The 24,522-nt window shown below is 42.5% G+C and overlaps 1 protein-coding gene across 8 annotated transcripts in view; it reads left to right on the forward strand.

Annotated features, from left to right (window-relative positions):
• Nucleotides 1–24,522, forward strand: part of LOC110520058 (protein TANC1) — a 285,120-nt gene that overhangs the window by 254,091 nt on the left and 6,507 nt on the right. For all 8 annotated transcript variants that reach the window (XM_021597049.3, XM_021597043.3, XM_021597046.3 and 5 more), the window contains 5 exons: nt 1,803–1,881; nt 22,637–22,770; nt 22,881–23,004; nt 23,469–23,644; nt 23,871–24,003. In XM_021597049.3, the coding sequence (XP_021452724.3) occupies nt 1,803–1,881; nt 22,637–22,770; nt 22,881–23,004; nt 23,469–23,644; nt 23,871–24,003 (646 nt within the window). The remainder of the gene's footprint in view (nt 1–1,802; nt 1,882–22,636; nt 22,771–22,880; nt 23,005–23,468; nt 23,645–23,870; nt 24,004–24,522) is intronic.

Below are 24,522 nucleotides of genomic sequence, written 5' to 3' on the forward strand. Positions count from 1 at the left end.
ATGAACCCTGACTGCAATGTAGTGTACACCCACACTATCCACACGGGTCAGTCCTGTACTATACACAGGAGAGTTCTCCTACACAGTCCCTCACCTTTACAACTCCACAACATAACCTCACCTCTGTGCTTTGGGAACAAAGGTGATTCCACTGAAAACTTCAGCTGCGCGTTCTTCTTGTTTTCATTTATGAAATAAGCTGTAGGTCGACCATGTGTACAGTATTGATCCCATAGTATGTCTGCAGCAGTGGAGGCTGCTGAGGGGAGGACAGCTCATAATAATGGCTGAAACGGAGTGAATGGAATGGCTTCAAACCATGTGTTTGATTTATTTGATACCATTCCACCAATTCTGCTCCAGTCATTATCACGACCCCGAGCTCGTCCTCCCCAATGAAGGTGCCACCAACCTCCTGTGTTTTGTAGTTAGCTGCCCAGGAGAGGAGCATACTGGGCTGTGGGTTAGGGATGGGCCTTTGAAATGATTTCACTATTCAAATGATATCATGCTATTTTGTCATGTATCCGGAGAGTCGAATACATGTGTTTTAAAGAAAACATTTTGGGGGGAAACTTCAATGGAGACTTGCTCGCGCATGTTTTAGCAGAATGGTGGGGGATGGGCAAGAGATAAGCAAAGGCCGGTGTGTGACAGTATGTGTTTTGCAAGGAGAGAGAGAAAGTAGCCAAACCATCTCACGCTAGTTAGACAAACTTGTTGCTGCCATAGGTTGGTTATCTATCATACGATCTGGTGGTGCCTGTCTTGACTGCGTTAAATTGCTGTAAAGAAGCTAGCGAGCTACAGTAGCCAGCGAAGTTAGCCAACTAACTAGCTAAAGTAGCAAGGCTAATTGACTATATTTTATTGCGCTCCCCGTACTTGTCTACAACGACTCCATTAATATGAAACCACAGCCTACCTGTTGGTTGATCATTGTAGCCTACTACTCCTCATTTAGCCAACTTAATGGCATAATTTGTATTCCATTTTGCATTGATTATAAATCTCCCACTTCACTTGCTACACAGCCGCTTTGATTGACCGACAATTACAACAAGCTACAATAACAAGAAGTTATATGTGTGAAACGTGTATAGTCTACCGGTGCGTCTTTTATATGGGGCACACTCATAAAAACTGTCATTAAACGGTTGTTTTATTAAAAAGTTGAATGTTATGGTCTGTCCTTGTAGGCTATGTAGCAATGTCACATAGATCATTTAATAAACATTTTGACAAAGCCAAAAATAGGCCTATTTTGTTTGCAAAAATGTATAATATCCCAAGTAATCGAAATCTAACGTCTGTTTGAATATTCTAAATACCGTGTCAATCCCTACTGTGGGTTGATTGATGCCAGCTCCTCATTAAAAGGGCTGTGATACTGTTAGCCCTATACACTAGGGCTGTGGGTCGACAGTATTATAGGATGGGCTATCGACCTCCACCTCCACGGAGGGCCCAGTGAGAGAGGAGTGTAAAAGGAGAGCACAGACAAAGGGGCTAACTAGCACTACCGACATATTAATACCATTGGGCCTTACTACACAGCACGGAGAATCTCTACTATAGAGGCTATAGAGACTAGTACATGCATCAGCACTCTAGTCCAGTGATTCATTTAACATGTGCCAGAGAAGCATCATTTGCTGGGGCTGCTTTTTAATCGACCCGCAGAAGTTGTTTCGTCGTTCTGGTATTTCTGCAATATAACCAGCACGGCATAGAACTAACTCATAGCTTTTATATTTGATGCTTGGATTCTGTGTCATTAATCAAAGTTTCTCGTTCGGCAGGTTGTGAGAGGCTTGTTGGCGTTGAATAACGAGCACGCTGTGCAAATTGATGGCCAAGACACTCTGTGGGGAGAAACCGGTACGTTTTCTCTCAATTTTTCTTATTTTCTTGTTCATTTTTTTTCTCTCAATCTTTTTTCCAATATGTTGTTTTCTTTGTGTTAACACTTGTTGTAATATCAGTGTTTTTACAGTGGCATTACTGAAATTGTATACGCTTGTCCAATGTTCTGTATTTTATCTCCTTCCAGTAACATAACACTTTCTTTTTGCAGGATGTAGTTGTTCACATTTAGCCAAATATCTGTTCATTTTTATTTTTACTGCCTGTCTAATTTTCCCTGTCCTCTTCCCTTAATGGGGCAATCTGTAGTTGCTACATCCATCTTTGGACTTGAATGATGAATGAAATGTACTCATCGATTCTTAACTTATTAATGCTTCGGAAGTTTAGTTCAACTGTCGTACCCCATCAGAACCCAAAATATAAGCTTGTTTTGTTAAATTCATGTCTTAAGTATCCATATATTTCTGTTATTATGGTGCTACTGTATCACTCTGTTATTGTTATACCTGCGTGGTAGTCTCACTGTTGATGGACCTGGCAACCATAAACTGGAACCTAGTCATTGTGTAATTTTAAGTTAACATTGGTAGCAGAGGATGGCTAATAACTACAATGTGCCACCTCGCTTCGACGAGAAGAGGTCGTATGAAAGTTGGAAAAATGTACTTGGAATCTGGACACGGGTTACTAATCTGGATGAGAAAAAGCAAGCACTTGCGGTGGTATTATCACTCGAGGGAAGAGCGAGAGATACAACACTGGAAATATCCATTGAGGATTTGAACAAGGATGACTGTATGGGAACTTTGATCAGAGCACTGGATTCTGTGTGTCTTAAAGAAGAGAAAGGCCGTGCCTACGAGGCATATTCAAACTTTGACAGTTTTACTATTGACATTTCAGTTGCAATGACGGACTACATAATTGATTTCGAACAGAGGTATAATAGGATGTGAAAGTACGACATGGTTCTCCTGGATGCAGTGTTAGCTTTCAAGTTGATTTATTTTTGTTAAACTTTTATTTAAATAGGCAAGTCAGTTAAGAACAAATTCTTATTTACAATGACAGCCTACCCCAGCCTACCTGCTGGGCCAATTGTGCGCTGCCCTATGGGAGTCACAAATCAAATCAAACTTTATTTGTCACATGCGCCGAATACAACAAGTGTAGACCTTACCATGAAACACTTACTTACAAGCCTTTAACTCGGTTCAAGAAGAGTTAAGAAAATATTCATCAAATAAAGTAAAAAATAATAATTAAAAGTAACACAATAAGAATAACAATAACGAGGCTATATACAGGGAGTACTGAGTCAGTGTGCGGGGGTACAGGTTAGGGGTGAAGTGACTATGCATAGATAATAAACACCGAGTAGCAGCAGTGTACAAAAGCAGGGGGTAGGGGGGTCGATGTAAATAGTCCGGTGGTGATTTTATTAATTGTTCAGCAGTCTTATGGCTTGGGGGTATAAGCTGTTGAGGAACCTTTTTGTCCTAGACTTGGTGCTCCGGTACCACTTGCCGTGCGATAGCAGAGAAAACAGTCTATAACTGGAGTCTTTTTATATAGGTCCTGGATAGCAGGAAGTTTGGCTGCAGTGATGTACTGGGCCGTATGTACTTATGGTCAGATGCAGAGCAGTTTCCATACCAGGTGGTGATGATGAATGTGATGATGGCGCCGGTGGGTAGGGCTGCCGTCTTACTGGCCCTCAACCAATCATGCTATTTTGTTTGTTTTTTCGCGTTGTTCGTAACTTGTTTTGTACATAATGTTGCTGCTACCGTCTCCTATGACCGAAAAGAGCTTCTAAACATCAGAACTGGGATTGTTCACCTCAAACTGGACAAAGAGTTTTTCTTCAATGAGTCGGACGCCAGGGATATGCTGTTGACACCCGACCAAGCCCCGATCCCCGTGATTCGCTGGAGAAGGAAACAGAGTTTCCGAGGCAAAAGATCAGGGTGCCTTGTGAGGACCAGGTCGACGACTGGCTAATCTGCCCTTACCCTTTGTTCTGCTATCTAACATTCAATTGCTAGAAAATAAATGGGACAAACTGAAAGCATGTATATCCTATCAATGGGACATTAAAAACGAATATTTTATGCTTCACCGAGTCGTGGATGAACATCGACATTAAGAACACGGAGCTGGCGGGTTATACACTCTATCGGCAAGACAGAACAGCAGCCTCTGGTAAGACACGGGGCAGGGGCCTATGCATTTATGTAAACAACAGTTGGTGCACGATATCTAAGGAAGTCTCAAAGTTTTGAGACTCTTGCCTGAGGTGGAGTATCTTATGATAAGCTGAAGACCTCACTATTTTCCCGGAGAGTTTTCATCAGTTTTTTTTCATAGCTGTCTACATACCCCCACAGAGCGAGGTAGGAACTAAAACCACACTAAATTAGCTGTATTCCGCCATAAGAAAACAGGAAAACGCTCATCCAGAGGCGGCGTTCCTAGTGGCCGGTTATTAATACAGGGAAACTCAAATCAGTTTTATTGAATTTCTATCAACATGTGAAATGTGCAACCAGAGGTTGAAAAACATTCTAGACCACCTCTACTCCACCCCCAGTACAAAGCTCTCCCTCACCCTCCATTTGGCAAATCTGACCATAACTCTATCCTCCTGATTCCTGCTTACAAGCAAAAATTAAAGCAGGAAGCACCAGTGACTCGGTCAATAAAAAAGTGGTCAGATAAAGCAGATGCTAAACTACAGAACTGTTTTGCTAGCACAGACTGGAATATGTTCCTCGATTCTTCCGATGGCATTGAGGAGTACACCACATCAGTCACTGGCTTTATCATTAAGTGCATCAAGGACGTTGTCCCCACAGTGACTGTACATACATACCCCAACCAGAAGCCATGGATTACAGGCAACATTCACACTGAGCTAAAGGGTAGAGCTGCCACTTTCAAGGAGCGGGACTCTAACCCGGAAGCTTATAAGAAATCCCACTATGCCGTCCTACGAACCATCAAACAGGAAACACGTCAATACAGGACTAAGAGCAAATCGTACTACACCGGCTCCGATGCTCGTCGGATGTGGCAGAGCGTGCAAACTATTACAGACTACAAAGGGAAGCACAGCCAAGAGCTGCCCAGTGACACGAGCCTACCAGACGAGCTAAATAACTTATATGCTCGCTTCAAGGCATGCAACACTGAAACATGCATATGAGAGCATCAACTGTTCCGGATGACTGTGTGATCACCCTCTCCGCAGCCAATGTGAGTAAGACCTTTAAACAGATCAACATTCACAAGGCCGCAGGGCAAGACAAATTACCAGGATGTGTACTCCGAGCATGCGCTGACCAACTGGCAAGTGTCTTCACTGACATTTTCAATCTCTCCCTGTCTGAGTCTGTAATACCAACATGTTTCAAGCAGACCACCATAGTCCCTGTGCCCAAGAACACTAAGGTAACCTGCCTAAATGACTACCAACGTCTGCCATGAAATGCTTTGAAAGGCTGGTCATGGCTCACATCAACACCACCCACTCCAATTTGTATATCGCACCAACAGATCCACAGATGATGCAATCTCTATTGCACTCCACACTGCCCTTTCCCACCTGGACAAAAGGAACACCTATGTGAGAATGCTATTAATTGACTAGAGCTCAGCGTTCAACACCATAGTGCCCTCCAAACTCATCACTAAGCTAAGGACCCTGGGAATTAACAGCTCCCTCTGCAACTGGATCCTCGACTTCCTGACGGACCGCCCCCAGGTGGTAAAGGGTAGGTAACAACACATCCGCCACGCTGATCCTCAACACGGGGGCCCCTCAGGGGTGCGTGCTCAGTCCCCTCCTGTACTCCCTGTTCACTCAGGACTGCACGGCCAGGCACAACTCCAACACCATCATCAAGTTTGCTGATGACACAACAGTTCTAGGACAACAATGAGACAGCCTATAGTGAGGAGGTCAGAGACCTGACCATGTGGTGCAAGGACAATAACCACTCCCTCAACGTGATCAAGACATAGGAGATGATTGTGGACTACAGGAAAAAGAGGACCGAGTATACCCCCATTCTCATCGACGGGGTTGTAGTGGAGCAGGTTGAGAGCTTGAAGTTCCTTGGCGTCCACATCAACAACAAACTAACATGGTCCAAGCACACCAAGACAGTCGTGAAGAGGGCACAACAAAACCTATTCCCCCTCAGGAAACTGAAAGAATTTGGCATGCGTCCTCAGATCCTCAAAAGATTTGACAGTTGCACCATCGAGAGCATCCTGACGGGTTGCATCACTGCCTGGTATGGCAACTGCTCGGCCTCCAACCGCAAGGCACTACAGAGGGTAGTGCGTACAGCCCAGTACATAACCGGGGCCAAGCTTCCTGTCATCCAGGGCCTCTATTCCAGGCGGTGTCAGAGGAAGGCCCTAAAAATTGTCATAGACTCCAGCCACCCTAGTCATAGACTGTTCTCTCTGCTACAGCACAGCAAGCGGTACCAGAGCGCAAAGTCGAGGTCCAAGAGGTTTTGAAACAGCTTCTAGTCCAAAGCCACAACTGCATCGTTGCTTAATGGCTTGTAAGTAAGAATTTCACTGTAAGGTCCTACACCTGTTGTATTCGGCACATGTGACAAATAAGATTTGATTTGATGCAACCGGTCAGGATGCTCTCTATGGTGCAGCTGTAGAACCTTTTGAGGATCTGGGGACCCATGCCAAATCTTTGAAGGTCTCCTGAGGGGGAAAATGTTTTGTCGTGTCCTCTTCACGGCAGGATGTGATACAGCCTGGAATCTAACCAGGGTCTGTAGTAACGCCTCTGCACTTAGATGCAGTGCCTTAGACCGCTGCGTCACTCGGGAGCCCAAGTTGCTAGATACTGCCTGTCTGGCTGGTAGGGACTTTTGCATCTATGAAGTCGGCACTAAAAGTACATTTAGTGCTGAATTGTCGCGCCAATAACAGATGGAATGCAAGTGAGTGACGCAGCATATTACACTGAGCAGCAGAGAAAAGGCACCACAAGTCTCAAGACAACCAGACAAGGGTGCCATTGCCAAGGCATAAATCCACTGGACAGGTATGGAAGAGATCAAAATGTGCAATCTGTCAAAGCACTTACCAGTAGTTTATAGACCGTCCTCATAAAAATGAACGAGTAACAGAAGAAAATGTAAACACAGAGCTAGAGCAGTGTAACATTACACTGACTGACACACCAAGCAACAGAGCTTTCAAATTTGGAAATGGAAGAATCTTCCAATCGACCAAGAGGCAAGATACCAGCAAAAATTGGTCAGACGAAGTGTCACATTGAAACAGACGTGGTCCCTGCAGATATCCCCTTACTATTAAGCAAAGCTTCCCTCAAGAAGGCAGGGGCTGTACTAGACATAAAAAATGACAAGGCAGTGATTTTTATATAACCCTTGAACTTACTACCTCAGCCCAGTATTGTGTAAACATTTTAGACAAGACATCACACAGTGTACATGTAAAAAATGAGATTATGACGGACACAGAGCACATGGAGATTCTTACAGTCACAGAGAACATGAACACAGAGGAAAAACACAACGTATTGATAAAACTTCACAAACAGTTTGGACATGCTACAGTTGACAGACTTCAGAAAGTACTCAGCAGTTCTGGGAATAATGATAATGAGAGTATTTACATTTTACGGCAGATAGTTAACAGTTGTGAGACATGCCAGAAATACAGCAAACCTAAGCCCAGACCAGCTGTTGGTTTGCCACTGGCCTCCAAGTACAATGAAACAGTGGCTTAACATGAGTTAAGACCAAGTGTGTGGTACCTTCACGTCATTGACCACTTCACACCCTTCAGTGGAGGAAGCATTGTGAATACAAAGAAACCCAGTCAAATCGTCAAGCACTTCATTCATTCCTGGATAAGTGTGCATGGCCCGCTCCAGAAGTTGTACAGTGACAATGGAGGAGAATTCAATAATAATGAAATAAGAGAAATGGCTGAGAAATTCAACATGAAAGTAAAGACAACTGCTGCATACAGTCCATGGAGCAATGGACTTCTGGAGAGACATAATCAAACACTCACAGAGATTATGCTGAAAGTGAAGAAAGACAATGAATGTGACTGGAAAACAGCCCTAGATTGGGCTTTGATGGCAAAAAAATGAAATGCACAATGTTCATGGCTACAGCCTGTACCAACTAGTGTTCGGGCAGAACTCTAATCTTTCTCTGTACCAGTGGTGGTAAAAGTAAATATACCTTCAAATATAATGACTCAAGTAAAAGTGAAAGTCACCCATTAAAATACTACTTGAGTAAAAGTCTAAAAGTATTTGGTTTTAAAAATACTTAAGTATCAAAAGTAAATGTAATCACTAAAATATACTTGAACAAAAGTAAACGTATAAATAATTTCACATTCCTTATATTAAGCAAACCAGACGGCACAATTTTCATGTTTTTTTTGATTGAACGATAGCCATGGGGCACATTTCAACACTCAGACATAATTTACAAACAAAGCATTTGTGTTTAGTGAGTCTGCCAGATCAGAGGCAATAGGGATGACCAGGGATGTTCAATGTCCTGTCCTGCTAAGTATTCAGAATGTAACTAGTACTTTTGGGTGTCAGGGAAAATGTAAGGAGTAAAAAGTACATTATTTTATTTTGGAATGTAGTGGAGTAAAAGTAAAAGTTGGCAAAAATATAAATAATTAAGTACAGATACCCCAAAAAACTACTTAAGTAGTACATTAAAGTATTTTTACTGAAGTACTTTACACCACTGCTTTGTACTGGTTGACAAGCCACCAGCACTAGAAGGGACCAGTGTGAGTGCATGGGTGGGACAGCACCTTTCAGTAGTACCAGCAGTGAGAAAAGCGTTCACTGAAGCAGGTTGTTGAGAGGGAAGTCACAGGGCTCTGCATAAACAGTTTCAATCCACCGATGAGTGTACTACAAACGAGTTGACTGTCAAGAGTGGAAAGGACCTCGAGTAGTCATTGGCCTAGATGGTGTGGTGATATTTGTGAGGAACGGAGGCACCATTGACAGGGTGTATCACTCAAGATTTTTCAAACACTACACAAATTTATTGTTAATAAACTATAGTTTTGGCAAGTCGGTTATAGTTTTGGCAAGTCGGTTAGGACATCTACTGTGTGCATGACACAAGTAATTTTTCCGTCATATTATTTCACTTATAATTAACTGTATCACAATTCCAGTGGGTCAGAAGTTTACACACACTAAGTTGACTGTGCCTTTAAGCAGCTTGGAAAATTCCAGAAAATTATGTCACGGCTTTAGAAGCTTCTGATAGGCTAACTGACATAATTTGCGTCAATTGAGGCTGTACCTGGGGATGTATTTCATGGCCTACCTTCAAATCTTTGCTTGACATCATGGGAAAATCAAAAGAAATCAGCCAAGACCTCAGAAAATAAATTGTAGACCTCCACAAGTCTGGTTCATCCTTGGGAGCAATTTCCAAACGCCTGAAGGTGCCACGTTCATCTGTACAAACAATAGTACACAAGTATAAACACCATGGGATCACGCAGCCGTCATACTGCTCAGGAAGGAGACATGTTCTGTCTCCTAGAGATGAACGTACTTTGGTTCGAAAAAAAGTGCAAATCAATCCCAGAACAACAGCAAAAGACCTTGTAAAAATGCTGGAGGACACAGGTACAAAGTATCTATATCCACAGTAAAACGAGTCCTATATCGACAACACCTGAAAGGCCGCTCAGCAAGGAAGAAGCCACTGCTCCAAAATCGCCAGAAAAAAGCCAGACTACGGTTTTCAACTGCACATAGGGACAAAGATCGTACTTTTTTGAGAAATGTCCTCTGGGCTTATGAAACAAAAACAGAACTGTTTGGCCATAATGACCATCGTTATGTTTGGAGGAAAAATGGGGATGCTTGCAAGCCGAAGAACACCATCCCAACCGTGAAGCACGGGTGTGGCAGCATCATGTTGTGGGGGTGCTTTGCTGCAGAAGGGACTGGTGCAGTTCACAAATAGATGTCATCATGAGGACGGAAAATTACGTGGATACAGTCAAGCAACATCTCAAGACATCAGTCAGGAAGTTAAAGCTTAGTCGCAAATGGGTCTTCCAAATGGACAATGACCCCAACCATACTTCCAAAGTTGTGGCAAAATGACTTAAGGACAGCAAAGTCAAGGTATTGGAGTGGCCATCACAAAGCCCTGACCTCCATCCTATCAAAAATGTGTGGGCTGAACTGAAAAAGTGTGTGCGAGCAAGGAGGCCTACAAACCTGACTCAGTTACACCAGCTCTGTCAGCAGGAATGGGCCACAATTCACCCAACTTATTGTGGAAGGCTACCCAAAACGTTTGACCCAAGTTAAACAATTTAAAGGCAATGCTACCAAATACTAATTGAGTGTATGTAAACTTTTGACCCACTGGGAATGTGATGAAATAAATAATTCTCTCTACTATTATTTTGACATTTCACATTCTTAAAATAAAGTGGTGTACCTAATTGACCTAAGACAGGGAATTTTTACTTGGATTAAATGTCAGGAATTGTGGAAAACTGAGTGTAAATGTATTTGGCTAAGGTGTATGTAAATGTCCGACTTCAACTGTTCATGGATAGGGAAAGTGGTATTCCACACACAGCAACCGTCATTGGACGAGTAGCAAAAGCCAAAGGAAAACACCAGAACGGGTACAACTTGCAGTACTCTGAACGAGCTACACTTTCTGGTACAACAGAGTCAGCTGACCTGTCACTTGTAGATAATCTCAGAATTGAACCAATGGAAAATCGAGAAAAACAATGACATCCAAAATGATGATTTACTTGAAATAAAATACATGTAATTTGACTCAGCTAAACTAGAGGAGCTCAGTAATTGGAGGAAAATTTGAGTGTTTGAGGAAGTCCAAGACATTAGCCAAAATGTATCTCAACAAGGTGGGTGTATACCCTTAAAGAATCCTTAACTGGATTAGAAGCAAAAGCTTGGCTAGAGGTTTTGAGGAACTGGCTGCTAAACAACTCCCAAAAGACTCAGACATGACCGACATGCGCCTCAGAGTCACCCAGATTGCTGATGACAGTGATCTGCCAGAGAAAATGGAAACATCAATTCAGAAATTTTGCAGGGAACAGAGCTGTCAAGTGACATTCACGTCCGACCTCCGCCTGAAGCTAAGAGCGAATGAACACTGGAAACTAAAAAACTGTGTGTATGTCTTGGAAGATGCATCACTTTTCTGTTACAACAAAGTCAAAGCAAACAATGCTGAGTACAGGTGGAAAAAAGTCACAAGTGGATCCTGCAGTCTTCTATTGGCTTGATCAAGACTACAATGTGACTGTACTTGCCTGTCATGTTGATGACTTCATCTGGGGTGGCCCACAAACCTTTGCTACAACTGTGATTCCACACCTCAAAGCTGTTTTCCAGGTCGGCCGTGAGGAGCATGATAATTTTTGTTATGTTGGCATAGAGTTTATTACCGTTGACGGAACAATACTGACTCAACAGGAAAGCTATGTCAATAATCTTCAACCCATCCACATGGATTCTTCAAGAGCCGTAGAAAGGAATTCCCCTCTCTGTGGAATTGAAGCTGATCAATTGAGGTCAAAGATAGGTCATATTCTATGGGTTGCTAGACAGAGTTGACCTGATGTAATGTTGGATGGCTGCAACCTGGCATCAAACACAAAACACGCCACTGTACACTGTACATTCATGAGGCAAACAAAGTTGTTTGTGAACTGAAATCATGACATGTGACTCTAAAGTTTCAGCATGTTGTAAAAGATGACTCTCTGAAACTAGTTGTCTTCAGTGATGCTTCGCTAGGGAACCTTACAGATGGAGGCACACAAGGTGGACATCTAATCGTGTTAATGGGTGAAGGCAGTCAAAAAGGATCAGAAGGGTTGTCTGAAACACACTTGCTGGGGAAACCCTTGCTCTTGCGGATGGAATTGACGACTCCATCTTTCTGACAACTCTGTTCTCAGAGCTTACCACTGGTGGAACAAAACTGCACATTCTACCTGTAGTTTGTGTCACTGACAACTACTCCATAGATGATGCTGTCAAGTCAACCAAGTCTGTCACAGAGAAAATACTTTGTCTTGAGATTAGCAGCATCAAGGAACTTATTCAAGCACAGAGAATCCAGTGGATTCTGTGGTCGGCCACAAAGGGACAGCTTGCTGACTGTCTGACTAAAAAGAGAGGATTCGGTCTTGTGGCAGCTTGAGTAATACAAATAAAATCTTTGTCACACAACCCATTTGTAATGGGTAACTTAAATAATACTTGGGACATTTAATTATTTGATTTGTCTTTAAAGAAGTGGGAGATTGTTAAATTCATGTTTTACGTATCCCTATATTTCTGTTATTACAGTGCTAATGTATCACTCTGTTATTGTTTTACCTGCGTGGTAGTCTCACTGTTGATGGACCTGGCATGAGTACAATGGCAACCATGCATTGTGGAAATACGGTTTAGTAAACGTGGTTAAACTGGAACCTAGTCGTTGTGTAATTTTAAGTTAACAGTTTAACTCTATTTGTAAAACAAAGTAAATGTAAACAAACTGTATAGCTTCAAAACATGGTTAAAACTTTCATTTAGATGTCATGGACTGTCAATGAATTTGAGAGTGGTTGCATTTCTCCAGCCCCATCTCTTAGATTTGTACCGAAACAGTGGCAGTGAGAACTTAGTTTCTGCTTAGCGGAAAGACGCTTTAAAAGCGTCCCTGCTTTGGTCATTTGGTCCTTTATCTGGATGGAGAGCCATCAGGCCATCCTGTGGTGCTTACTGAGTGAATTTCTACTTTAGAGCAGAATTACCGGCATCGCTCCCAGCAAGAGCAGTCAAAGCACTAAGTCATCAGTGTAATACATTGTCCATTTAGGTCATGTCAAGCCGTTTGCCCTCATGTTTTGTCCTGTGTTTCAACCATTATCACACACCTACTCATATGTTCTTCTTACTGGAAGTGTCGCCAGAGCTTCAGTTTCGACCTGAAACGAACCATTGATCATAAAGCACTGCGGAGAATTATTACAGTCTTTTTGTTGGACAGTATTAAAGTCCCAGTGGTAATACAGAGAAACGGTTGATATTGGGAGAGGTACAATGTACCTAGTGGCCACTTAAAAATTATATGCAAGACCTCTTTTGGAAGAGGCAGGAAAGTTGGGACCCATCTGACAAAAGCAACAGTTGAGAGAGGAAAAGCAGGAGAGCTATGGAGCTGCTGGAATGGGGGGGGGGGGGTGAAAGAGACATGAGTTGTTAATGACCAGTCAAAGCAATTTAGGATTGATCCTGTAAATGGTGCAGGAAGCCAAATGGAGCCGGGAACAAAAGTCTAAAAGCATGAGTCCAAAGTAGTACCCTATTTCCTACATAGCTCTACGTTTGACCAGAGCCCTATGGGTCCTGTTCTAAAGTCGTACACTTTTTAGGGAATAGGGTGCCATTTGGCACGCATCCTAAAATCATGGTTCTGTTGTCATTTCTGTGAGTCACCAGGGTTGTCATATAAATGCTGAACAAAACAAATGTGTCTGTGGGGAACATTGTGTTTTGATATAAATCAAAGATGAGGCCCTTGGGTATGAAAGTATTCAAATTGGGATGGGTTTTAAACATTTGCCACAATAACAGTACCCCCATGCTGATAAACATTACCACTTACCAGTACCATCACTATTCGTGTTGGTACAGCATCTCTGTGTACTGAATGAGTAAACACATCTCTTAAGGGTATTCTTTGACTCAGTCCCAAATGGCACCCTACCTGAGTCCCAAATGACACCCTATCCCTTTAATAGTGCACTACTTTTGACTAGGGCCCATAGGGAATATAGTGCCATTTGGAATGTAGACAACACCAAGACAGGTTTTTAGAAATTATTATTGTTGTTTTTGTTATCATCATTGCCTTTTGTGGAAAGCTGCACACTGGAGATAAACAGAGACAGAGTGGAGATAACTGACTCCAGCATTCTCTTATCTGTGGTAGTCTGTTAAAAAATTGGAGTACACCAGCACAGACAGGGATCTGTGTGTGTCTGTCTATCAGATGTCTCTCAGACTTTTTCACAGTAGCAGAACTTCGCTTGTTTGGCCCAACATGAAAGAAACCCATTGTATATGATCATGATGACCAACTGTTGCTTAGAAAGCCTAGTGATCTAGACCAGAACTGCAATGAAATGGGACAGAAGTTCCCAACTCCTCATCATTTGTGCAGCTCATTTCATATGTATGGTTTAGAGCACACAATCTAACGGTGAGAGAGAATGTGAACACTAGACTCTCAGTGGCCTCAGTAGAATGTCAGCCTGGTGCAGCCTAGCAGTAATAAATGGTTCTGATGTACACAACCAGTCAAAAGTTTTATAACACCTACTCATTCAAGGGTTTTTCTTTATTTTTACTATGTTCTACATTGTAGAATAATAGTGAAGACATCAAAACTATGAAATAACACATGGAATCATGTAGTAACCAAAAAAGTGTTAAACACATCAAAATATATTTTATATTTGAGATTCTTCAAATAGCCAACCTTTGCCTTGATGACAGCTTTGCACACTCTTGGCATTAGGACTAGGAGAGAGAGAGGATGGCTCTGATGTAGGACAGCCTATTAGGACTAGGAGAGAGAGAGGATGGTTCTAATGTCGGACAGCCTATTAGGACTAGGAGAGGGAGAGGATGGCTCTGATGTCGGATAGCCTATTAGGACTAGGAGAGGGAGAGGATGGCTCTGATGTCGGACAGCCTATTAGGACTAGGAGAGGGAGAGGATGGCTCTGATGTAGGTCTGCCCATTAGGACTAGGAGAGAGAGAGGATGGCTCTGATGTAGGTCAGCCTATTAAGACTAGGAGAGGGAGAGGATGGTTCTGATGTCGGACATCCTATTAGGACTAGGAGAGAGAGAGGATGGCTCTGATGTAGCCTAGCCCATTAAGACTAGGAGAGAGAGAGGATGGTTCTGATGTCCGACAGCCTATTAGGACTAGGAGAGGGAGATGATGGCTCTGATGTCGGATAGCCTATTAGGACTAGGAGAGGGAGAGGATGGCTCTGATGTCGGATAGCCTATTAGGACTAGGAGAGGGAGAGGATGGCTCTGATGTCGGACAGCCTATTAGGACTAGGAGAGGGAGAGGATGGCTCTGATGTAGGTCAGCCCATTAGGACTAGGAGAGAGAGAGGATGGCTCTGATGTAGGTCAGCCTATTAAGACTAGGAGAGGGAGAGGATGGTTCTGATGTCGGACATCCTATTAGGACTAGGAGAGAGAGAGAATGGCTCTGATGTAGCCTAGCCCATTAAGACTAGGAGAGAGAGAGGATGGTTCTGATGTCCGACAGCCTATTAGGACTAGGAGAGGGAGATGACGGCTCTGATGTCGGATAGCCTATTAGGACTAGGAGAGGGAGAGGATGGCTCTGATGTCGGATAGCCTATTAGGACTAGGAGAGGGAGAGGATGGCTCTGATGTCGGACAGCCTATTAGGACTAGGAGAGGGAGAGGATGGCTCTGATGTAGGTCAGCCCATTAGGACTAGGAGAGGGAGAGGATGGTTCTGATGTCGGACAGCCTATTAGGACTAGGAGAGGGAGAGGATGGCTCTGATGTCGGACAGCCTATTAGGACTAGGAGAGGGAGAGGATGGCTCTGATGTAGGTCAGCCCATTAGGACTAGGAGAGAGCGGATATCTCTGTTCCAAGTGACACCCTATTCCCTATATAGTGCACTACTTTTGACCAGGGCCGCTGTATTCTCCTTAGTGCTACTTCTGTCAACTGGTGCTACTTCTGCAAATACATTTCGTAGCAAAAAGTGCTGAAGGGCTTTGGGGCTTATTACATCCTAGAGACAAAGATATCCATTCGAAATGGGCCTTCATCTCTGGAAACGGCTGCTTTCCCTCTTAGTGCCGCATGTTCTTATGGCTGAGAAATGGGCCGCAGTGTTATTTTAGATTTGGATGAAAACGTTTATATTTTTGAATCAAAACCTGCTGCTTCAAGTTTTGCACTTTGTTACATCATCACACTGCTGCATACCAACATTTCTGTTCCAACCCCCACCACCTACTTTGTTTTAGAGAAGGATAGAGGCCTACTTTATTTTTACTTCGTTAGACGGTAGTGCAAATCAAATCACATTTTATTTGTCACATGCTTTGAAAACAACAGGTGTAGACTGACAGTGAAATGCTTACTTACGCTGTTACTGTAGTCTATACCTGTTGTTTACGAAGCATGTGACAAATAAGATTTAATTTGCACTACCGTTTTGATTTTCAAGAGGTAAAGGACAAAATACTAATTTATCACAAGTAGTAGGCAGATGTGTATGGGTCCCTTTAAACAGATTTACACACAAGCCTTGGCTGGTTCCTGTAGACATGACCATTACTGTGAATAATAGTAGTCATGCTTGCCTTCATTCTCAAAGTCATCCGGTATGTGCCACCTGCTGTAACTGTGATCTAATATTTCCCTCTGAGCTCTATGTATTTACCTAGTGGATGTTAAATCATAGCCACGTTCCTCCTTTCAACTCCCATTCATTACGGGCTAATGCAATAGCAGGTTGCAGGTGACCGAATGGCGCCGGGCACAACACCAGCGACCTGAGACACGCTCCAACACCCACCTCAGCCGCTTAATGAACGCATTTTGAAAGCCCTTTGCACCCACCTGGCACTAGGCTCATTCAAAGCAACACTTTGTATTTGAGCAGATATGCAAATATTAATTATTTTGTGCACTGTGGTGCTTTAAACTCATTGAATATATGTATTTTAGAAAACATAAAGAGGTTACGCTTCTCTGCACTTCTCCTGACCCCTTAGTAGAATGATTCAAATGGTTGTATTCAATGTAATTCAATGGAGAGCCATCACAGCTATAGAAAAGAGCATCAATACTTAAATGTCGTGGATACGTTATATAGACAGCAGAACCTTTTAGGTCTTAGAAATACTGAGTCAATATCACAGTCAGACCCCTTCATATTAATTCTGATTTAGGGTTTATTAACCCAATCTGGAGGCCTGTATGGCGATATGGGAGAAAACTCAGTGAGACACAAATAACCCCGGTGAAATATCCTCCCGAAAATGGACATTTATTGCTGCAGCTCTGAACAAATTCTCTCAGTTAACGACCTGTCTGAGAAATATAATTTCATATGTGAAAGAAATATGCTCTCTTTTATTTTCAAGTTTTCTACTCCGCTAGCCAGCACATCGCCCAAATAGGTGTGCGTTTATTTTTCTTCTATATGTGAAAGAAATAACATCTTTATGCAAATAGGCCCATTGCACTTTGTTTGGATAGAGAGAGATTCGATCACGGCTCCGTGTTGGCAAAAAATAAACAACAAATTCCCTCCTGACTGTTTTACTTCTAGGAATGACAAAAGGTCATTTAGCCCTCTCTGTAAAGCAGCTTTCTGATATATGTGAATAAGTCGGCAGCAGTGCAAAAGGTAAGGGGAAAGACATATAGACACGGTGAGGTATAATGTTTGTGATCACATGGCGTATATCTCAAGCTATTCTGAAGTTATGGTTTCTGTAGAAAATTGCAAATGGGGGTTGTTTCCATCCGTAAAAGAGAAGGTTTGTTTACATTATGTATCACATATATCAAAAATGAATAATGCAGCGACAAAGTCAGGCGGCAGCCCTGACATTTTCTACATTACTTAGTAAAACGATGAGATCAACTTCTCATTGTCATGAAATATACAGTAGAGACATCGAGTGACATACCGTATATCGTTTTTTTTATCCACTGTAATTATGCCAAGAATCTTTAATTTTTTATAAAATCTTCCACGTTCACAGGCTGTGCTTAATATATGTGGTGTTTAGTTGTTTGTGTTATAAGTCTTTGGTTGTGTTTCATTATTTACAGCTGGGAGGACGTATGCCAAGCTGACATGTCACACCGTAGTTTCTCTGCTGGTGGAGTGAACTTGTAATGATCTAGATCTACATAGAAATAGACTGAAACTCCCATGCTGCCACACTCAGGATGTAGGTCTTCATGTGATGGATATCGTATGTTGCTGTGGTGTCCTTGACCGACTGATACAGATGTCATGCTACAGCTGGCACCCTGCTTCTCCAGTTAGCCTTGCAATGGTCTCCATCTAAACCTTCAGAATCAGCTGTTTCATAAATTATTAGCTACTAGTGCATGTCTACAAACTGTGCACCTTGACACACGACACTGTAAAGTCATGGCCTCTCTGGTATTCTGGACTGTGTATGTCCCAAATTTCACCCTATTACCTATATACAGCGGGGCAAAAAATAATTTAGTCAGCCACCAATTGTGCAAGTTCTCCCACTTAAAAAGATGAGAGAGGCCTGTAATTTTCATCATAGGTACACTTCAACTATGACAGACAAATTTAGAGAAAAAAAATCCAGAAAATCACATTGTAGGATTTTTTATGAATTTATTTGCAAATGATGGTGGAAAATAAGTATTTGGTCACCTACAAACAAGCAAGATTTCTGGCTCTCACAGACCTGTAACTTCTTCTTTAAGAGGCTCCTCTGTCCTCCACTCGTTACCTGTATTAATGCCACCTGGTTGAACTTGTTATCAGTATAAAAGACACCTGTCCACAACCTCAAACAGTCACACTCCAAACTCCACTATGGCCAAGACCAAAGAGCTGTCAAAGGACACCAGAAACAAAATTGTAGACCTGCACCAGGCTGGGAAGACTGAATCTGCAATAGGTAAGCAGCTTGGTTTGAAGAAATCAACTGTGGGAGCAATTATTAGGAAATGGAAGACATACAAGACCACTGATAATCTCCCTCGATCTGGGGCTCCACGCAAGATCTCACCCCGTGGGGTCAAAATTATCACAAGAACGGTGAGCTAAAATCCCAAAACCACACAGGGGGACCTAGTGAATGACCTGCAGAGAGCTGGGACCAAAGTAACAAAGCCTACCATCAGTAACACACTATGCCGCCAGGGACTCAAATCCTGCAGTGCCAGACGTACTGGCTTAAGCAGGGGGACACATGTCCAGGCCCGTCTGAAGTTTGCTAGAGAGCATTTGGATGATCCAGAAGAAGATTGGGAGAATGTCATATGGTCAGATGAAACCAAAATATAAGAAGAAGAAGAAGTAAGAAGCATTTCATGGTCCTGGAGTGGCCTAGCCAGTCTCCAGATCTCAACCCCATAGAAAATCTTTGGAGGGAGTTGAAAGTCCTTGTTGCCCAGCAACAGCCCCAAAACATCACTGCTCTAGAGGAGATCTGCATGGAGGAATGGGCCAAAATACCAGCAACAGTGTGTGAAAACCTTGTGAAGACTTACAGAAAACGTTTGACCTCTGTCATTGCCAACAAAGGGTATATAACAAAGCATTGAGATAAACTTTTGTTATTGACCAAATAATTATTTTCCACCATAATTTGCAAATAAATTCATTAAAAATCCTACTTGACCAGGTCCTATAGGGTTCTTCTCAAAAGTAATGCACTATGTAGGGAATATATATGTATGCTGCAATTAGTTGGTTGTAATTTTGGGTAGAACAGATATTTCCAGATATCTTTGTTCAATGCATGTGTGACATAATTCCACCAGTCCTATTTATGATATAATTTATATAAATGAGTATATTTGAGTTTAACTATAATATTTGTTGTAATATTTGTTCTGTCTTTTCAGGTGGATTAAACTGAAATTACAACCAACTTTCTATGGCTTGTTCTAAAAATAGCGATATTTTGGAGATTTCATTATCAAATAACCGAAATGAGAGGTTGTAATCTGAATAAAGGGGGAAAGGCCATTCCTGAACATGGGGTGAGACATTCTTACTAATCTGCTAGAGAACCAGTTTGGATCATTTCTGCCCTCTGAATTCATATGTATTATATAAATAGGCCTGTTTAATTTTGTCTGGCTTGCCGTTCCAACTAAATATTTTTTACATCTAATTTAAAAAACAAGTTGCAAGGCCAATAGGTAAACCGGGCATGTGACTAAAGAGTTAATCAGGGTGATTTTTTTCCCCCTAACCATGGGAGCAAGATCTTATCTATTTTTACTAACTTTCTATTACTGGCCCAACGCTCTAACCACTAGGCTACCTGCCATCCCAAATACCCAAATAAATACAGAGTATGTCCACTTCACCGTCAGACCATTCTATTGGTAAACTACACGGTAATCCCCCAAACATTTTTAAGTGATCCAACACGAATATTTATCATCATTTGATTGTAATCCAGAGAGGTTAGAAAAAGTATCTAGATCCTCTATGAGGCTGTGGAGGCATCCAAGTTGTGGACTTAAAAGAAAACATGAATCATCAGAGTACAATGACACCTTTGTTTTTAAGCCCTGGATTTCTAGCACATTGATATTATTGTTGGATCTGACTCTAATAGCTAACATTTCAATGGCCATAATAAGTAGATATGCCGATAGTGGACAACCTTGTTTAATCCTGTTGACAGTTTATACTTTCTGAGAAGTAGCCATTATTTACTATTTTACACCTAAGGTTACTTTACATAACTTTAACCCATTGTATAAGAGATTCTCCAGAATTGAAATATTCCAGGCATTTATATATCAATTTGAGTCGTACTTTATCAAAAGCCTTTTCAAAGTAGGCTATGAATACCAGGCCTGGGTTCCCAGATTTTTCATAGTGTTCTATTATTTACAGGTTTGGTTTGCGTATCAGACTGTGATTTACAGTCCCACCTCCCCTAAGGACAGCGGTGTTGGTGGGCCGGAGAGGCAGATTAGGAGGAAATACAAGGTTGAGTGGCTTATTACAGAACATACCTGGCTCTGAAAAAGGGAGGGAAGGAAAGAGAGAGGAAGGGAATGGGTGCAGTAAAGAGTAATGTTTGTGAGATCAAAGAGAGACATAAAATGCATTGAATTGTACTTAGAAGATCAGAGATAAATGCCACTGGGTCTCCTATAGGGTTTGAAAGTAGTATGCAGACAGAGACCACTGTTAGTCATTCCTTAACATTCCACTACAGATAAGTGTACATCAGAATCGAGTCTAAAATCACAGATCAAAAAACGAATGCATCTCTGAAAGAGTCAATCATTAGAACAATCAATTATTTCATCCTCTGGGCTTTTGAGTTTTTACTCATGAAGCCAGCTGATCTCAAATCCGTTTTGGCTAATGCTGCCCCATAGAGATTTGTACTGTGTAGTAGTCTGGAGGTGTCTGTCTGCTCTGAAGAGATATGCTAGTGGATCAGATGAAGGGTGTGGTCGGCTGAGACAGGCTCGTAATGGAACAGCCCTCCGCTCACACTAACATCCAGATGGATGATGTCACTCAGACAGAGACAGTGGCTCTGGGTCTTGAATCTTCCTGAGGTGAATCAGAAAGCACCACTATTCTCTCTCTCCCTCACTCTGTGGTCTCTGAGGATTTATTTGTTTGGATACCAACATTCATCCAAGATTGGCGGAATCTACCACAGCCCACAGTAAAGTGTAGCATCCACTGAATGTGGGCCTCGAACTACTGCTAGGATTAGTCTGTTTTGGCATGGCTCAACTGAATGCAAAGCAGGAGGTGAGCCTATTGACTGTTGTATCATAAATGTGTGGTTTGTCACTGTATCTTATGCGTATAAATTAGTTGGAGCATACTTGCATGCATCGGTCTTTAAAATAGAATACATACATACAGTATAGTAATTTGAATTAAAACAGAAATGGCAAAGATTTATTAATTAACCTGTCAGCATATTAATGGTATCTCATTTAGTTTTTTTCCCGTTTTCGTTGTTTTCGACCTGCTATCATGCAGACGTTAGATGAGGTCACTTCTCAAGTCTCGAAACTCTTGGCACACTACTATCAGACAGCTTAAGGCAACAAGTTAACCAGTTGAATACGTACTTACATAACATAGTTGTCTGATTGTAAACAGGACTTGCATAAAAGCATTAGCCTATTTTCCTCATTCTATTATTTGAATCGATGGTAGGCCTATATACAGTACATAATGTAACAACATGAGTGCCTTAACCAGTAGTAGGCTATTCAAACATTGTGTCTGTAGTATGTGTATGTCTCTGTTGCTCTCCTATTCCATTGAGGTGTGTGTGTGTGTGTGTGTGTGTGTGTGTGTGTGTGTGTGTGTGTGTGTGTGTGTGTGTGTGTGTGTGTGTGTGTGTGTGTGTGTGTGTGTGTGTGTGTGTGTGTGTGTGTGTGTGTGTGTGTGTGTGTGTGTGTGTGTGTGTGTGTGTGTGTGTGTGTGTGTGTGTGTGTAAGCGAGAACAGCCTAACTTCCTGACCACAGTTCCTGCGTCAGTGTTTATTTTTATCATGGAATGACTAACCAGGCCCAGCACACGATTCCAAGAGATAAGATTCCACATGAATGTACAATCAGAGAGTATTGTTTATTAAGCTTTATTGCACCTTATTATCCATTGACATATTCAGACACTTCTGTTGTCCCTTTTCTCAAGAAGGAAATAATACATATTGTGGTTGGGTCCAATTGTTGGCGCTCAGTGAAAGTACAACTAAATGCTTTATATTTTCAACTTGAATGGGAGCAAGCTTTGTCTCACGCGAGCCAGACCATAGCCTGCCGTGTGTGTGTGTGGTCTCACCCTTGCTGACCCCAGTCCTGACCAATCTCTTCTCTTCTGGTCTCATCAGCTCTGACGGTGTCGGCGGGCCGGGGGAAGATGGACGTGTGTGGCTTCCTGCTGGAGCAGGGGGCTATGGTGCAGCAGATCAACCGCAGGGGGGTCTCACCTCTCTTCTGTGCTGTCAGACAGGGACACTGGCAGGTGAGGAACACACACACTGCTTGCCTCAAACTACAATTACACTTCAAAGTAACCATGACGATTTACCCTGGGGAAGTAGAGTTTACTGTAAGTCTGTGTGTGTGTGTCAGATTGCAGAGCTGCTGCTGCAGCATGGTGCTGACGTGAACATCAGTGACAAACAGGGACGGACACTACTCATGGTGGCGGCGTGCGAGGGCCACCTGAGCACGGCCGACTTTCTGCTATCAAAGGGTGAGTTACCACGACGCTACGCTAGATAACGTCTGTGTCCGTGGAAGTTGCGGAGGTGAGGACAGCTCATAATAATGGCTGGAACAGAGTAAATGGAATGGCATCAAACGCATGGAAACCATGTATTTGATACCGTTCCACGTATTCCGCTCCAGCCATTACCAGGAGTCCATTCTCCCCAATTAAGATGCCTCCAACCTCCTGTGGTCTGTGTCCCAAATGGCACCCTTCTTTTTACCAGGGCTCATAAGACTCTCAAAAGTAGTGCACTATTAAGGAAATAGGCTGCCATTTGGGATGCAAACATCTGCTTTTTTTTCTAAAGTCAAATGAAATTCAAATTTAGAGCATTCAAATTTCAATAACCACATATCACACTTAGTTTTATATCAAATGTTTTGTTGAGTGAAGATCATATGCTGTGGTTTTGAGAAATAAGATGTTGAATATTCGGTCTCTCCCAGGTGCGTTGTTGACATCGATGGACAAAGAAGGGTTAACGCCCCTGAGCTGGGCGTGTTTGAAAGGACATAAGAACGTTGTGCAGTTTCTGGTGGAGAAGGGTGCGGTCATAGACCACACGGACAAGAATGGACGGACTCCACTGGACCTGGCCGCCTTCTACGGCGACGCGTCAATCGTGAGTATTAGAGAGAGATGGACAGATAGACAGACAGAGACGGTCATTGAGCTCGATCTAAATCTGTCTCACTAGGCCTGCCCCTTAGATAGGCACAACACAGTCCTGTGTCTCCTTATGGGACGCACACTGCTGAGAATTAACAAATATCTATGGGAGAGTTAAGAGTGTGTGTTCTGACTAAGGAAGAGAGTGTGTGTTTGACTGTGTTGTTCCTGGTATGTAGGTCCATTACCTGGTGGACAGAGGAGCAGTGATAGAGCATGTGGACTACAGTGGCATGAGGCCGTTGGACCGGGCGATTGGTTGTCGGAACACATCGGTAGTGGTGACCCTGCTGAAGAAGGGGGCTAAACTGGGTAAGAAACTAAGAACTCTAACTATGTTACAAATGGTCCGTGTCTGTCTGTCTGCAAATAATGTTCATTCGGTTAATGTGTCCACTTTCGTCTATTCCAACCACAGGACGGTCTTTTGGTTGCTTTAAAATGAGGCTAATCCATGTAATCAGGTGACAAACTCCTGGTTTCATTGATGCTCACTGCTAAATTCAAGGCAATGGCACTGAACCAATTTCTACCAGCATTCACCTAGTGTGTGTAGTGTCTCTCTCTCTTTCTGTGTCTCTCTTTCCCCCTCTCTCTCTCGCTCTCTCTTTCTTTTCTCCCCGCGGTATGCCGGCAGGCTAATTTGAGAATGGTACTTATCACCTAAATGACACTCAATGAGCTATCTTGGCCTGGAGCTTATCTGCCTCATTTTACATCTGCAGTGCAGGCCAGCCAGGTACTCCCTTCCCTGAATTAGCTAATGGCCAATATCTTCAACCCACTCTCCTTACTCTGGTAGCAATGTAGCCTGTTCCTAGCACACAAAGC

Source organism: Oncorhynchus mykiss, chromosome 3 (genome assembly GCF_057628025.1).
Source record: "Oncorhynchus mykiss isolate SJ-2025 chromosome 3, ASM5762802v1, whole genome shotgun sequence".
NCBI lineage: Eukaryota > Metazoa > Chordata > Actinopteri > Salmoniformes > Salmonidae > Oncorhynchus > Oncorhynchus mykiss.